At 36.2% G+C, this 16,769-nt stretch overlaps 2 protein-coding genes across 7 annotated transcripts in view; both read right to left on the reverse strand.

Moving 5' to 3' along the window:
• sash1b (SAM and SH3 domain containing 1b) overlaps positions 1 to 8,089 on the reverse strand; it is a 92,746-nt gene extending 84,657 nt beyond the window's left edge. For both annotated transcript variants that reach the window (XM_055172024.2, XM_055172023.2), the window contains exons 1-2: positions 7,661 to 8,089; positions 6,730 to 7,309 (exon numbers count right to left, since the gene is read on the reverse strand). In XM_055172024.2, coding sequence (XP_055027999.2) covers positions 6,730 to 7,200 — 471 coding nt within the window. In that variant the 5' untranslated portion in view covers positions 7,201 to 7,309; positions 7,661 to 8,089. The remainder of the gene's footprint in view (positions 1 to 6,729; positions 7,310 to 7,660) is intronic.
• A 1,595-nt stretch (positions 8,090 to 9,684) lies between these two features.
• The window catches only part of stxbp5b (syntaxin binding protein 5b (tomosyn)), a 40,285-nt gene continuing 33,200 nt past the window's right edge, over positions 9,685 to 16,769 (reverse strand). For all 5 annotated transcript variants that reach the window (XM_073869919.1, XM_055171506.2, XM_055171505.2 and 2 more), the window contains 4 exons: positions 14,453 to 14,618; positions 13,080 to 13,191; positions 12,772 to 12,992; positions 9,685 to 12,649 (listed from right to left, as the gene is read on the reverse strand). In XM_073869919.1, the coding sequence (XP_073726020.1) occupies positions 12,608 to 12,649; positions 12,772 to 12,992; positions 13,080 to 13,191; positions 14,453 to 14,618 (541 nt within the window). In that variant the 3' untranslated portion in view covers positions 9,685 to 12,607. The remainder of the gene's footprint in view (positions 12,650 to 12,771; positions 12,993 to 13,079; positions 13,192 to 14,452; positions 14,619 to 16,769) is intronic.

Genomic DNA, 16,769 nt, shown 5'->3' on the forward strand with positions numbered 1-16,769 from the left:
AACTAGCACGTGCGCACATGCTAGTTTCACGTGCGCACGTGCTAGCTTCACGTGACCACGTGAAAGTTTTACGTGAGCATGCGATAGTTTCACAAGCGCACGCGAAACTAAACTTTATTTAATTTTTGCTCCATGTCCCCTTAGGGGCTCCATAATTATCTTAGTACTTCTGTGATAATTTAATATTTTGAATACTGTATATAATGCAGAAAAGAAATAGTAATGAAATTGTGTGGTTGAAAAGAGTTGTTTGAAACTTATACATAAGGGTTTCCCAAACTTTTTCAATCCAGCACCCACCTGAAAAGGTATAATCTATCTAAAGAGAAGTTTTTTTCCTTTTCATTTTTCTTTAAACAAAGTAATAGTAAAATAAACATTTTAAAAAGGCTTCCTTGGTTGATAGTTTTAAAGAGCATGCGGCCAGTGCACCGTTTGCGCATTCAAGAAAGCAAAGTACAATGAAGGTGAGCTTTCTCTGCGCTTTTAACGCGTCATTTAAACAAGTGAATCAATAAACAATCATCATTGCAACCCACTGTTTAAAAATTCTCCTTTATATTATGATGTCTTTCTCTGACTCCACGACAGCGCCCGCACATATTTCAATGTCCTTGTTTGTATTCTGTCAAAGGTTTAAAGGGACACTCCACTTTTTTTGAAAATATAAAAATTTTCCAGCTCCCCTAGTTAAACTCTTGATTTTTACCATTTTGGAGCTGATCTCCGTGTCTGGCGGTACCACTTTTAGCATAGGTTATCATAATCAATTGAATCTGATTAGACCATTAGCATTGCGCTAAAAAATAACCAAAGAGTTTGGATATTTTTCCTATTTAAAACTTGACTCTTCTGTAGTTACATCGTGTACTAAGACAGACGGAAAATTAAAAGTTGCAATTTTCTAGGCAGATATGGCTAGGAACTATACTCTTATTCTGGCGTAATAATCAAGGACTTTGCTGCCGTAACATGGCTACAGGAGGCGCAATGATATTACGCAGTAGCCGAAAATAGTCCCCTTGGTAACTTTCAATAGCTGGGGACTATTTTCAGGCACTGCATAATATCATAAGTTCAGCTTATTGCCTAGTTTAGTTTAGTGTTGGTTAATAGGTTACCAATATCACTGTCATCCCCTCGAAGAACTGAATGGAAATGTACCGAATTCGCCTTAGTTTTCTTTTCGGTTGAAAAGATACTCTTCACGTTTAGATGGAAACCCAGCTAACGTAATGACTCACAACATCAGTCATTCACAGTCAGATGTCTAAGTGGGTTTAAACCCCTGATACTCTATTAAGGCCACAAGTTCATGTGAAATGACAGCCACATTGGGTGGTAATCCCTCGAACTCAAGTAATCCCTACTGCTGGGGTCACAGCTGTGGAATCACCTCTCACCCTTGGGTCACCTGGAGATAAACATCACAGCAGACATCACACCAGGAACATTCATTCATATGACAGATTTAATGGTTAGTGCGTGCAGGTGCTTTCACTATTGCTCATATTTACACGTTATATTACTATTCAGCAGGAACACCATCATGAAAGCCACTAGTAGCAACCCTTTAGTAAAGCTTAGTGACAGGATATCCCTAGCATTGTGCCCGCAAGTTTATGCACAAATCATTATAGAAATATATATTAAAAATGCACTAATAAAACTTCTTAACTCTTAATATACTATAAAAATAATTAGGGCTGCATAACGATTAATCACAACTAATCGTTTGCAGAATAAAAGTTTTGCTTACATCATATATGTGTGTGTACTGTATATAATAATTATGTATCTACAAACAAACACACATACAAATATTTTAAGAATATTTCTTAAACATATTCATATGTGTGTATTTATATATTATTATACACACATACACATACATGATATAAACAAAAACTTTTATTCTGCAAACGATTAGTCGGGATTAATCGTTATGCAGCCCTAAAAAGAATAGTATTAAAGTAAGCCGGCATTTCAGAGATACCCAGAACTAAAACAGATCTCCTGAGAAATAAAACAATATTCATGAAAGCATTATGTCTTGTAAACAGATCAGGGCTCCGAAACAGCGCTTAAGAAGTTCATTCAGCGACAGCAGCTGTGTACACAGAGCCATGTGTGCCTCCATTCCCAGTGGATTATCCAATGACAATTTAACCTAAATTTTACAAATGTAATTGACTTGCGTAACCAAACCACCTCAGTCTGACTTTAACTCATCTATCAAGCTGCCAAAAAAATAAAATACAGTGCTGATCTAGACGCCACTAATGATATTTAGGTGTTTAATAATGCAACCTTACAGATGTCCAAAGCATCATTTATTTTGAAAATGTGGCAAAGAAATTCAAACCACCATAGCGCTATTAAATCTGATCTTTACACTTCTACTGTAGCTGGTTACTCAATGGCTCGAGTCAATGGCACAGGTTACAATACAAGCAGGCCCGGCGCCACGAGGGGGCAAAAGGGGGCATTGCCCCCTCAGATCTGATTTGTGCCCCCTCTGTTTCATTTTTGTATTCAGTGAGTTTCTGGTTACCTGTGCTGTGCAGTTGCGTATGGAGTGTTTTATGGACCGCTGCATATAAAAGTATGTCTTTCTAAAGCGAGATCTCAGTGTATCATTGATGGTATAAGGTTAAGCCCCCTCAAAAATTTCACATGCCCCCTCAGTCATTTCATTCTGAATACAAGACTATAGATGCACAAATGTTTAATTCTGTAAAACTATCTTTATAATAATGCTTTAACTTTATAGTCTAAGACAAGTATCAAACATTAACAAACTTGAGCAATTTCCAAAAGCACAGGTGCATAACAGCACTTACAAGACGTCCCTAAAACAGCACAGCGCAGAATAAAAATCAGGCAACTAAGTTGTTATTTAGAAGGACAGTCTGCTTTGGAGTCATTCATAAGTATGCAAAAAAATATGCAATTGATGATTTCTCCTTACAGCATTCATCTATTACCACCCATGCTTCAGCTACACCAAATACTTTTTTGTGACATGCCAAGAAAGAGCATTTCATTCAAGCACCGCAGTACAGGAACGTCCATCCATTCGTAATGCCGGTCACTCGTTTTCATCCAGACAGACGCAATGAGAACCAAACGTGGAGCAGCATTCAAAATCAAGTTCCCACTTTCAAGCCTATAATCCAAAGACAAAAGCGATCTCTCCAGCGTTCCCCTCATAGAAAGCTTCAATCGATTTGCCCTGCAGGATATCATCCAAGTTACAATGAGTTATAGACCCGCCACAAAATAAAATTTCTGTGTTCACCTTGGTGTTAAATTAAACTAAATTTCTTTCAGAATTACAAAGGGGAAATGATCCATAAGGACACACTAATGCATTATTTCAATGTTTCTTTCTCCTTATAGGAGTGTTTCAGACTTGCTCTTTAAAATATTCTTCACAAAATCTTGACATAATTGTCATTTTTTGAGGAAAAACACTGGTAAATATACCAAACCGTGTTTAAATCAGGTTTACCGCTGTTGTTAGATGCTGCACACAAGCATTCATTCAATTTGCAAGACAATCTGGGAAGCAGCGGGTTTGCATTCTGTAAAACCAGGGAAGCAAGGGAACACCTTTTAAAAGTGGGCCACTCTTTACAAATGCAAATAGCAGTAATGATAATGAAGACTTCGGCATGGCGTGGGACATTGAACGGCTTTCAAGCTGAAACCGCGATGGAGTCACCTGTCACGAGAGAGATAATGGAGACATGCAGGACTCCAAACAGAACAAAAGCGGCGGTGGGTCAGTGAGAGACTCGTGATGAGTGGTCTACAGACTGATGTGAGACAAGACCATCTTTTAAAAATGAACACGGTTTATCACATAGCCTTAAATGATGAGGACAAATATGCATTCAAAAACTTTATAAAAGCAGAGGAGGGGCTTGACTGATTCATTTAAAGCTATTAATTGAAAATATGATACTCTATAATATATTTCTTAATCAGCATTTGTGTCGTCTTACTGTGAGTTCACACCAGATGCGAGTTCAATGATTTGCGCAAGTAGATTACATACAAAGTCAATGCAAAGATGCGATCAGACGCGTCCTCGCGTAGGGCGAAGCGATTGATGCGATATAGGTTGTGCATTTGCCGCAAAAACTCGCGCCATCCGCCCTCAAACACGTCCTCGGCCAAGCCGAAAATATTCAACTCGAGCAAAAAAATCCGCACGACACGAAGCCAAATCCCGCGAGAAATCCAGAGCAAGCAACGCAATGCCCCACGTTTGGTGTGTACGTAGCATTAGTCCATAAACATATTTAAAACAAAATCGGTTTGTTTTAGAAGCAAAAGCCTTGCTGTAGATTAAAGGTACATTTTGTAACTTTAGGATGATCTTTTGACAGTAATGAAATATAATATACATAACTATATTAGTATCAGTGATGTATAAAGACCTTAAATAAAGAAATGTATTGTTTTTATTACCTTGGAATGAGCCGTTTTTATCTACATACACCGAAGTCGCCATTTTGCGCCAACATGTTTCTACAGTAGCCCTAAATGGACAAACTGCTCTACAGAGCGTGTTTTGTCACAACATTGTCTCAGACGATGACTAGGGGTGTAATGCTATGTACACACTAAACACGGGGCATCGCGTTACTCACTCTAGATTACTCGTGGGATTTAACTTTGTGTCATGCTAATTTTTCGCTCGAGTTCAATATTTTCAATTTGGGCGAAGACGCGTTTGAGGCTAATAGCGCATGTTTACGTCATTCGCATCGCCCCACGTGAGGACGCGTCTGATCGCATCTTTGCATTGACTTTGTATACGTAATCTACTCGCGCAAATCGTTGAACTCGCGTCTGGTGTAAACCCACAGTAAAGGATCACAAAACTCATGGTTCGGATAATAAAAAACACAAAGTTGCACATTAAGCAAGGTCTAAATCTGACAAAGGTACAAAAATCAAATCAAATGAATAATAACACTGTCTTGATTGTATAAATGAAATATAATTATTATTTTTTACGAGCTACAGAAGTGATTTTCTCTTTGTCTTGGGTTGTTTGATTAACGGTAATGACACAGACTTAAGTCAGTTAATTGAGGTTACTGTCTCTTTAAGATAAACACAGACCTATTAGTATAATTAATGGAAGACAGCAGTTGTTCTCGGGGTTATCGATTAGACCTAAAACTCGTCTGCTTTCGCATCCCCACTGAATCGTGACTACAACAGAGCTTCTCCAATACTCGAATGTGTTTAGTTAATAAAACTGTCATGCAGTAAACATTACATACAAGCATTAGGCATACCACAAAAGACCAGCAGCTAAAAATAAATGCCAAAACTTAGCTGAACATTTGTGATACCATATTGTGCCCGCTGTGGGCAACTGAATAGTTGCATGGGCCAATAACTGCGTCCAAATAACTGAATAACAGATGCGTCGTTCCACCCTGTGTCAGCATCAAAATAGGTTGGTCACAAAACCAATCGCCAGGGTATATTTGTAGCAATAGCCAATAATACATTGTATGGGTCAAAATTATACATTTTTTATACCAAAAATCGTTAGGACATTAAGATCATGTTCCATAAAGATATTTTGTACATTTCCTCCCGTAAATATATAAAAATGTATTTATTATAGGGCTCCATAACGATTAATCGCGATTAATCATTTCCTCTTCAACATCTTTGTGTTGCAGGTCATACAACTATTTGAATCTGAGGGTGCAAAAAGTCAAAATATTGAGAAAATCCCCTTTAAAGTTGTCCAAATTAAGTCCTTAGTTACACATATTACTACTAATAAATTAGGGCTGCATAAAGATTAATCGCGATTAATTGTTTGCAGAATAAAAGTTTTTGTTTACATCATATATGTTTGTGTACTCTGTGTATGATATTTATGTATATATAAATACACACACATGCATGTATAACTTTAAGAAAAAAAATATTTTATTTTAAGTATTTATATATAATATAAAATGTACAAATGTATATACACATGTAAACATTTCTTAAAGATATACATGCATGTGTGTGTGTGTGTGTGTGTGTGTGTGTGTGTGTGTGTGTGTGTGTGTGTGTGTGTGTGTGTGTGTGTGTGTACACATATACATAATTATTATACACAGTACACAAACACATATGATGTAAACAAAAAAGTTTATTCTGCAAATGATTAATCGTGATTAATCGTTATGCAGCCCTAATTTATTAGTAGTAATATGTGTTACTAAGGACTTAATTTGGACAACTTTAAAGGGGATTTTCTGAATATTTTGACTTTTTGCACCCTAGGATTTAAATAGTTGTATGACCTGCAACACAGAGATGTGGAAGAGGAAATGACACTAACTTTAACTTTAATACAGACAACCTTGAAGGTCAATAAATGCAAGTGAAATATATTTCAGCATAAAAATATGCATCTTATTGACCACCCTCTCCTGTAGACACCAATATCAGCACACCCATTAGAAACTCATATGGGTCAACCTCTAATAAACAGGTAAATATAATAACGGATGACATTTACAAGAGACATTTTCCAGACAAAACCTCCCTAGGATTTTAATGCCCCCAAAAGGGCAATAAACGCAGACACCAGGTGGGCAAATTTCAAACCAGCGCATAACCTTTCAAGAAGAAAATAAAATGTCAACATCCGTACTGTTCAAACACATTCGGGGAATAGAAAGTTATACTACACACCTTATACGAGTACGGCATTTCGCTCAGATCAATCCCATCCTTCAGAAGTTTATCTCGTATCATGATCTTCAGCTTGAGTTTAGGATAAACCACCAGTGCCTTGTGATTCTCCGGTGCTTTAAAATCACCAGATCTGGGTTTGTCCCAGGTAGAATTCACCCACGATTTGGTGCATTTCTGCCTACAGTCACTAATTTGAGATGTCTGGGGGTACGTGCCGTGAGGAAGGGGCTCTAAAGTGAAATAAAGTCCTGGTTTCACCTTCCTGTCCTCATCTTTGAGTCGCTCCACGGCTCGGAGGACTTTCTCCCGGTGGTGTGGTGTCAGGACACCTATAGCATCCAGGTCAGGATCTCCTATCTGTTTGCACACCTCCAGGTCATCATATCCGTTATCCACAAATGACTCCACGTACTGGCACAGCTGGAGGGTTTTCAACCACTCGTACACAATAGTGGGTCCGTTGTTCATCGTTCCCAAATGATTCCCAAATGATTAGACATTCCCAAAGTCCATTTATAAGCACAGAAGACACATCATTCTGGTTGTCGGTGCTTTATCACTGCCACTGGTAGCAAACCTAATGAGAACCAATAGAAAGCATCATAGAAATTGGTTTTAATGGTCATAGTGGGAATTGCAATGGTTTTGATGGAAACTATAATGGTCTCTATGGGACTTTACTGGGTAATGGGTTGTAAATGAGTGGATGAGAACCAACAGAACCCCATTAAATCCTACTGCAATAAGACCCAAACACACCACATAACAGATTTTAAAAGCTTATTCATAATGTTATTTGTAATGGAAACCTAGTAGACTTTTTACTTAGTATATATTTAAAATCAAAGATTTATGCTTTCTTAAATGGTCCAATCCTAATTTCATTTAGTTTGCATTTATGAAAACAAAGTTGAAAGTAAATATTTACCTCAGAGATAACTTGAAACACAATAAAGGTCGACATCTATCCCGTGTTTCTTTGATCGCACATCCATCTTTTCATTGTTGCGGGGCTTGCAAGTTCATGATGGACGTCTACCGTGTTCCTCACAGCAGATGTAGCAGATAAAAACGAGACAGTGAATGAGATACAGTAAAGCAGAATGAGATACAGTGTAGCGCTCCAAACATCAGCTGATTAGTAAATGAAGTGGCGTTTGTATCCAGTGTCAATGACATTCGCGCGTTCAGAAAGTCGCTTTATTTCGTGTGTCGGTCTGTTTTCCATTTCTTTGAACCTCCAGTGAACAGAGACAGCGAGTAACAGAAAAGCAGTCACAGTATGAGAGGTTTGTAATCCAGCGAAACACTAAACGCCAAATTGAAGTTTCCCTCCCCTTCATTCTGATGCGCTCATCTATTCGCGTTGATTTTAGCGACCCCTGCAGGACGCATCCGGAACTGCGGCGCGTTTAGAAACTACAGGCATCTTTTGCAACCAACGTAACATTAAATTATAGATACAGGAGGACACAAAATAAATAGGTATATCTGTAAAAACTTGGCGTTTATACACATAGTTTAACAAATATTAAATGATCTCCAGGTTAATTTAAGCTAAAATGTACGAAGCGTCACTAAAATAAGTAAATTCCATGCAACAAAATATGTTTTCAAATATAATTTTAACTTTGCAAACCTATGTTTATAGGTTTGTAACATAGAGAGTTTTTCTTCCAATGCAACGTGAATATAAATGCTTTAATATATATATATATATATATATATATATATATATATATATATATATATATATATATATATATATATATATATATATATATATATTTTCAACTGCAAAAATATACTTAAATATAAATAATCTTATATTTTATACTTACTTATATTTACATTTTTTGCTTATACTTTATACATTTTATACAAACTTTAATAATTTGGCCAAGAAACATATTTGCCGTATGGGTTGTAAAATTAGACATATTAAATATGTATTTGTTGTCTTTGAAATACATTTTAAAATATATGTTAATATATGAAGGTTAAAACTAGATATATTTTCAAATTCAAAAATATATTTAACTAAGCTTTACTTTCTAAAAAAATGTATTTAACACATATTTAAAACATATTTTTGGCCAAATATATTTTTTTTACCGTATGGGATGTAAGAGCCATACAGTACCATAAAATATTATTAAATGCAAACATGATTATTAAAGGGGACACATCATGTAAATCTGACTTTTTCCATGTTTAAGTGCTAATTGGGTCCCCAGTGCTTCTATCAAAATGTTTAAAAGATCAACCCAGTAACTTAGTTTTGGTTAACCATTCTCTGCAAGCATGTGAAAAAATAGGTCATTGAAATTTGGCTCCCCCTGTGATGTCAGAAGGGGATAATACCGTCCTCTAATCTGCAATATCCAATCACGGCACTGCCATTTAGTGCAGAGATTAGCTCATTTGCATTTTAAAGGACACACCCAAAACGTCACATTTTGCTTATATATAAATATATGTGGTATTGAGCTAAAACTATACTCTGGGGACACCAACGATTTATTTTACATCTTAAAAAAGTAATGTGAAATGTCCCCTTTAAAAATAATGATGCAAAGCATAAATGCTTGAGAAAATATTTAAAATAGTTTATGCATTAAGATAGATGTTTGCTTAGGTGATACATAATGTGTTTTATAAGACAATTATTTATTCTTCGTGGTTTGCTTTAGTCATTACTTTATTGAGTGGTTTACAATCCCAGATTAAATTTCTGCCAATCACAGACACTTGCCTGTGACAATAGTTGTAGTTTTGTGTTCTCAAAAATGTAAGTTCTTACTATGGTTAACCAAACTTATCTTATTTATTTGAATCTTTTCAGTTCATACAGCAAAATTCAATGAAATGTTTTGAGTGTGTTGTGAAACGGCACCATCTAGTGGCCACAGTTTATACTGCAAAGCCTCTTCAAACCAAAACTGCACCAAGTCCATCTTTCTTTTACATTTATTTCCAATTGCACAGTTATGTCTATAAACATGTTTTCTAAATTGTTGGGTGGCAGCAGATTAAGACAAACATTCATGTGAAAGTCTGATTCATAAAACTGTACAATAAATTAGCTTCGAGGAGAAAACCGGCAAGCCCACATATTATTTATCCCCAAAAACCCTTTAGGATATCATGTTTATCAGTAGTACAGTGAATGTTGAATGAATCTGAACTGAAACAGCAATGTTATGAGTAGTCTAAAGAAAGGACATCTTGCTTTGTCTATTATAACAGAGTAAATACTTGTGATTTGTTCAATTACAAACATCTCACTAGCATGAACAACAAATGATGATCGACTAACAGAACGTAGGTGGATGCTTCAAGTATGTAAACACCAGATCTCATGCTGCCTCTTGTGCAAAACAAATCAGAGGTCAAACAGTACAAAGGCGGCCAATGATTTCAAATATTCAGATTCATCACTTCTCAGTCAACCAAACAGATGGCTCACCGTAAAAGTGTCATCATATCTGTGTCCAATCGGATTCATTGACAATACATACACAAATTTATCATCTTAAAATGCATCATTTCATTTCAAATAATATAATAAAAGTATTCATTTGTAAATAATCAAATTTATATATATATTTCATGTTTAAATATATCATTAAACTGGCAATGATGACAAATGTGAGAGTGTGAGGCACCCCATGATGTTTGCCATTGACACTTTAGCATCTGTCTTGTTTTGGTCCTTCACAAAGAAACAAAATTTTCAAAAATAAAGAGATAACAATAATAATAATAATAATAAAGAAAATTACAATACAAACTACAAAAATATCAATAAAATGACTTTCATGTCATTATAATATAAAACATAGTGCAAAACCACACAACTGCTCATAGTAAAGAAAATATATATGAAGCAGATAAGCCAGATTTAATTTTTTTTAGATGGTTAACATTGCAAATTGCTATTTTGGTAGATATTTACACAAACACCATGGCGCTATATATATGTATTTAAAATAATGAATTTTGCAGAATCAAGGGACCTTTTCCTTTCTGAGAGAATAACATTTACAGCAAAGCAACTCTTTGGAGTCTCATAAGGTCATGGACATGAAATCACTTTGAGTCACCGCATCATCACTCTCAAGTTTGTCGACAAGAGTATTAATATGTACAACATTTGGCAGCAATGTGAAAAACCAAAAAATAAAAAAAATGCCTGATAGGAAACTTAACAACAACATGATGTTCCTAAATTAACACAAATAGCAGCAATATCCTGCACCTCATACATAAAGAAAAGACCCGCAAACACACTCCAAGTTGATATAAATGTGAACATACACATATTCTTGCATACATGTATGTTCACAAACACACACACAGGCCGAGGTTAGCATATATTCATGGGTCGCAAAGCAAAGGCAGATAAGAAACCCCTCTGAAAGACAGCTGGAGGGACCGACGGTATGAAGTTGCATTAAACATTAAGTGGTACTTGGTCACATCCACTGCAGCACACAGAGATATTCAGCTTTATATTCAACTCTCCGTGAGAGATGACAAACTCATGCATTAGTCCGCTGAAAAGGCTTTATATAGAAAACAAATTGACATCCGTCTGTCCTTTACTTAAGATGACAACAATCACCGAAGAAGAAATCTCACACTGCGAGTCCTCTTCAGGCTCTGCCCATTTCCTCATCCAGAAGCAGAGAAGCTGTTGCATCGTGGGTAATGTTTTGCATACGAGCAACCAGCACGGTGTTGCGTCCGACAGGTTCCTTGCATGTCAATCATCAGAAGGCACATAATGAAATTCATGCCTCGCGCTTCCGATTTCTCGCTTGCAACAAAAATAACCAAGAAAAATAATTTGCATTCTCTTAAGTCTCTGTTTGTATATAACCAGCATATATTCAACATTTATATACCCATACATCTTTAGGTGAACCTCACGAAACATGGCCAGGTCATATTTCACATCAAAATCAAAAGATAAAAAAGAAAATTACTGTAATAATCTTTTTATCGTTAGCATAAAGGCAGTAAAACCTAAAATAACTTTACAATTCAAATATCACTTTTTTCTTTTGATTTCAAGAAAAAACATGACCTTTACAATCTTGAGATTCACCTTAAAAAAAAAAAAATCAGTGTACAGATACATTGTAAATCAGTCTGATCTGATCCGTGTAAACCAACACGTCCTCTGAACACAAGGACAAACGTGATGCATGATCAGATCTCATCCAGGTCTGCCTGTAGATTGAAATGGCAAAACAATCACATGATATGTGGTTAAAACAGCAACTTCCAGCCCTTTAGAGATGAAATTAAACAGTAATTCATCACATCATACAGTATATGTAAGACAATCTGGCCATTTCTATAGCTAATGTGATCAATAACCTCCATCCAAAACCCAAATTATACTCAAAGCAACTTTCATAAATTATAACACTAGACGCGTAATCTATTCTTGCCCTAGTGACAGATTATCAGAAGCATTTCGCTTGGCAAAGCTGCAGACTTCGGTTCTTTCTTTGTGAGCATCTCATTTTTTCCGATATCTCCCATAATCCTTTGTTTTGTAGTTCAGAATGGCAGTGAGAATGACAGCATGGCTGATGAAAATACAGGACTGGGCAGCACCGGTGTTGGGTCACCTCTGGCGTTCTGTTTGGGGAGAGGAAACTCGACCGCCACCAAAAAGGGAAGGAAATTTTAGCCTGAGCCGTTCCTTCCCGACTCCACTGTCCTTACCCAGCTCTTATCGCGACAAAATTTGTGCTGGGCGTACGTGGCAGTTTTTGGACATTCGAGAGAAACATACACGAGGAGAAGAAACGGAGATGATGATGGATGTACTGTCTTCATATGAAGGTCTGCTGAATCCTCAGAGCTGGTACCATTTCTTATCCTTGTATTTCAGCATCATCTGGTGAGGAAACAGAGATGGTTAACATGTAAAAAAACATCATACTGAAAACTAGGAAAAACTCAAAAGATAAAAGTGCAGACAAATGCATAAAGGTAGCCAACTATCAGCAATAATCTTACATCATGCGCATGTTTGGAAAATGAGTCTGCGCTCGACATCATGGCCGCTGTCCTCTCCTCCAACTCGCCCAGTTTCTGTCCTCTCTCATCCAGAGCTATTCTCGCCCGCGCCAACTCTCCCACCACACCTGACGCTGCCCCCTTCATGCCCTCCATACCACCCGGTCCGGGGATGTGTTGCGCCAGGCTGCGTGAGGCCTTGCCAGATGCCGTCTCTCCGACTGTACAGAAAAACAAACAGGATCATTTAGAATTTTTATAAAGGCACCGTTTCAGATTCATTTAAAAAATATAAGATGAAGGCTTACATAAATCTTCTCTGTCTAATGACTGAGCACCGCCTCCAAATAAGCCCTTGAAGAAACCTCGGTTTGGAGCTTCAGGGGTCTCCACTGGAGTAAACAGTTCTCCGAGCATCTCCTATAAAAATCATAATAATTGATTATAATAAACATCTGATGATGTAATCACTGAGATAATGAAACGAGCTTGTTTAAACACAGCATGGTCGTGTACCAACATGAGAAAACATATAAAAATTATTTAAAAACGTTTCAAAACAAAAAAAATTTACATGATGCCAAATTTTTCAAACATAAATAAGTATTAAACACACTGTACTTATTAGGGTTGTAGCGGTACACGAAATTCACAGTTCAGTACGTTTTGTTTTTACGTCATGTTCAGTTCAATTTCGATACAGTTAAGGAGTAGAAATGCAATCATAAAAATGTTTGCCATTTATTTTTAACATTTACAAAACATCAACATTTGTAAATATAAAAAGTTTACATATATTAAAAACAGTTTACATATTTCAAACACAATTTTAGGGCTGGGTATCGATTTAGATGTTTCAGATCAGATTGTATTTCGATTCACAAGGTCGATTCGATTCTTGATTCAGTTTTCGATTCCGATTCTCTGGACGATTTTTATACTCGATTAGTATAAAGTATATAATAAGTATATACATACAGAATATTATATTATATTAGAATATAGACTGAATGAATGAATGACAGGCTCACCTCTTGTTCCTTGGTAACATAGCGCAAGGCAAAAAAAGGGTGACATCTAGTGGAGAAAACTAGTAATTAGATTAACGTTAATCTTACGTTCAATGTTTGCGGAAATAAATATGGAAAAAAAATCTTTCGTGGCTTTTGAGAATCGATTTTGAATCGACCACGAAAAAAACGATTAATCGAAAAATCTATTTGCCGAGCCCTACACAAATTTTGATTTTAAAAAACTGCTTGGTTTTAATTTTTTTAAAATTTTCACAAAGTAAGATGTGATCCTGATCAAATTTTTTTGTTGGTCCTGGATCAATGTTTTAATCAAAGAAACCCAGAATTACCCTCAACTCAAACCCTAACCATTTTACCCATAAAATTAGTGTGAAATAATAGTTTAAGAACAATCTAAATCTAACAATCTGTCAATTCCTCCAGAAAACAGTGTGAGGCGCACACATTTATTTCAGACAGAAATCTTTTGGTTTAGCTTATTGCGAAATTTGGACAAACACTAGACAGTATCGCATTGTGACAACGCGGCACAAGAATTGAAATAATTTGAATAAAAACCAAGAGGTACCCCAATTTATATTTATATAAATCCCTTAATGCTTAAAGGAGGTCCGGGACCACTCCAACACCTCCTGAATAAACCTGACCTGTAGGTTGTCACATGTTTCTTGGCTGTATGTGATTCTTTGGATCTCAGTGGCAGATGTGAGGTACAGGGCCTGACCCTGGTTGGAGAAACAGAAGGTTCTGGCTATCCTCATGTCCGTCAGAGGAAGGTAGTTGACATCCAGCAGCGGTCGCAAACTCGGCAAACTAAAAAAAACACATTTCACAGGCTTAGAAACAAAAAGTTTAAATGTCAGAGTCTTGGGGAATATAATCATTAATCCATGCATCATGATGCTAACATGAACGAATTCGGCATCGATGCATAAAATCAAAGAATCAATAAAAAATGCAATTAAATAGAAGGCATTTTTATTGTAATTAATGTAAACATTGCTATCGACAAAAATAAAACCTTTTGTGTTTTAGACTGTAAACAGTGCCAGTAAATCAAAGCTTTGTCTGATGCAGTTCTTCCCAAACAGATTAATGTATCTTGTAGTCTAGGGTGAAGTCAGTATGTACATTAACAACGATTTGGTATAAATATCATGCAATTATTTATTGTATATCTATGTGAGTGGTGCGGCAGATTATATGCACCATTCAGAGTCACAGTAGAGGGTCGCCAAAAGACAATAAATGCACTACCGGTGTGTGTACATAGAAAATGTGTACGTGGGTGATTCTCACGAAACCATTGAAACACCCCGCCACTAATGATTTTAGCTTTAAAATGTGTAATATAGTAACATTAAAAAGCATCAGAATTAACACAATTCTGTGTTCTACCTTGCACAATGTGTGATTTCAACACAAGAATTTATAATTGTAAATTTTATCTCATTTTCTGCTGAAATTCTCATTACCGCAATGTGTCGGGCTGTGTTTGAACATGCGTTATGTTTTAATTTAATCAAATTAACACAAAAATATTAAGAAAAAAAATAAATGGATGTTTTGCTAGACTACTTTAGATGACAGAAACATATTTACTGAATATTCATGTATAATAATAATAATGAAGAAAAATTAGGAAAATGATGTGTCCATGCCTGATGTTCTCATCCTCCGCAACACTTTTTGAGAACAGTTTAAGCACACATACAGAATTTTAATAAAGTTTGATTTTGAGTGACCAAGCACATGGACCAGCTACTTCAAGATGGCTACCAGGTAAGATCATTTTTTTACAGCTAATTTGAAATATTGTCTTGTCAGAATGCTTACATGACATTTTGATTATCATTACCGCAACAGATGCTTATTAAATATTAATTTAATTAATAGAAGCATAATACTTTGATTTTAAATGCATGAGCAGAATCTCCAAATTATGTTCTTTCAGGTTTGTCATGTCATTTTGAAAATATGTCAGTGTTGATGTTTTCTGACTGTTGCGGTAATGAGATTTTTTAGGACGAATTTTTAAAATTATGTTACAAAAAGTGTTAAATGATAAGTAAACGTTTTTAAATTAATGTTCCCATTAGTCCCTTTCACACATGCAGTCTTTACTGGTAATTTACTGGTAAATTGCAGTTAACAGATCATGTGTGAACAGAACCTTTCCGGTAAATCAGTGCTCCCAATTTACCAGTAAGACAGGTTGTAAGATTACCAGTAATTTACCGGTAAGCGCTATGTGTGAACGAAAATTATAAAAATACCGGCACTTAGAACGGACGACGTCAGACCGCGCTGACAGCTTCGGGCCAATCATAGCGGTTTAATACAGATGACGCGTTTACCCCCGCACTGTTTTACGGATGTTTCCACACACACGCTGCTTGAAAGTCGAGCACACCTGAAGTTTACGTCGACATTTCTTCACCAAAGTTGTTTAAAACAGCTTACCACATATTTGCCGAATTGCCGACGTCCTTAGCACGCTCTCTGTGAAGCCTAAAGTGCAAACAGTACTGTTGTTTAAAATGCATTTTCGGTTTGACGTCCCCTCATGCAATGTTGTTTGGTCATGAGCAACTTCGCGACTTTTAGAGTTTACCACAGACGTAAAAACAACAAAATACGGACCGTGGATATGAACGACGTGGATTGTTTTCAAATACAACACTGAGCTCAACGCGCGCCACAAGTACTTCCGCTTTGTCAACGAATTTACCGGTATTTTGATACTGATGTGTGAATGATGTCTTACTGGTATAAAGACGGAATGTCACTGCATGTGTGAACAGCACATTTTTGTATTTACTGGTAAATTCATTCTGGTAAATTCATGGTAATTTACCAGAATTACTGTGTGAAAGAGGCTATTTACTCCAGACTTTGTTTTTCAATGTCTGGTGGGAAAAAAAGTAAATTTAAGCAATTTTTACATTTTCATGCTTGACATTT

Source organism: Misgurnus anguillicaudatus, chromosome 7 (genome assembly GCF_027580225.2).
Source record: "Misgurnus anguillicaudatus chromosome 7, ASM2758022v2, whole genome shotgun sequence".
Classification (NCBI taxonomy): Eukaryota; Metazoa; Chordata; class Actinopteri; order Cypriniformes; family Cobitidae; genus Misgurnus; species Misgurnus anguillicaudatus.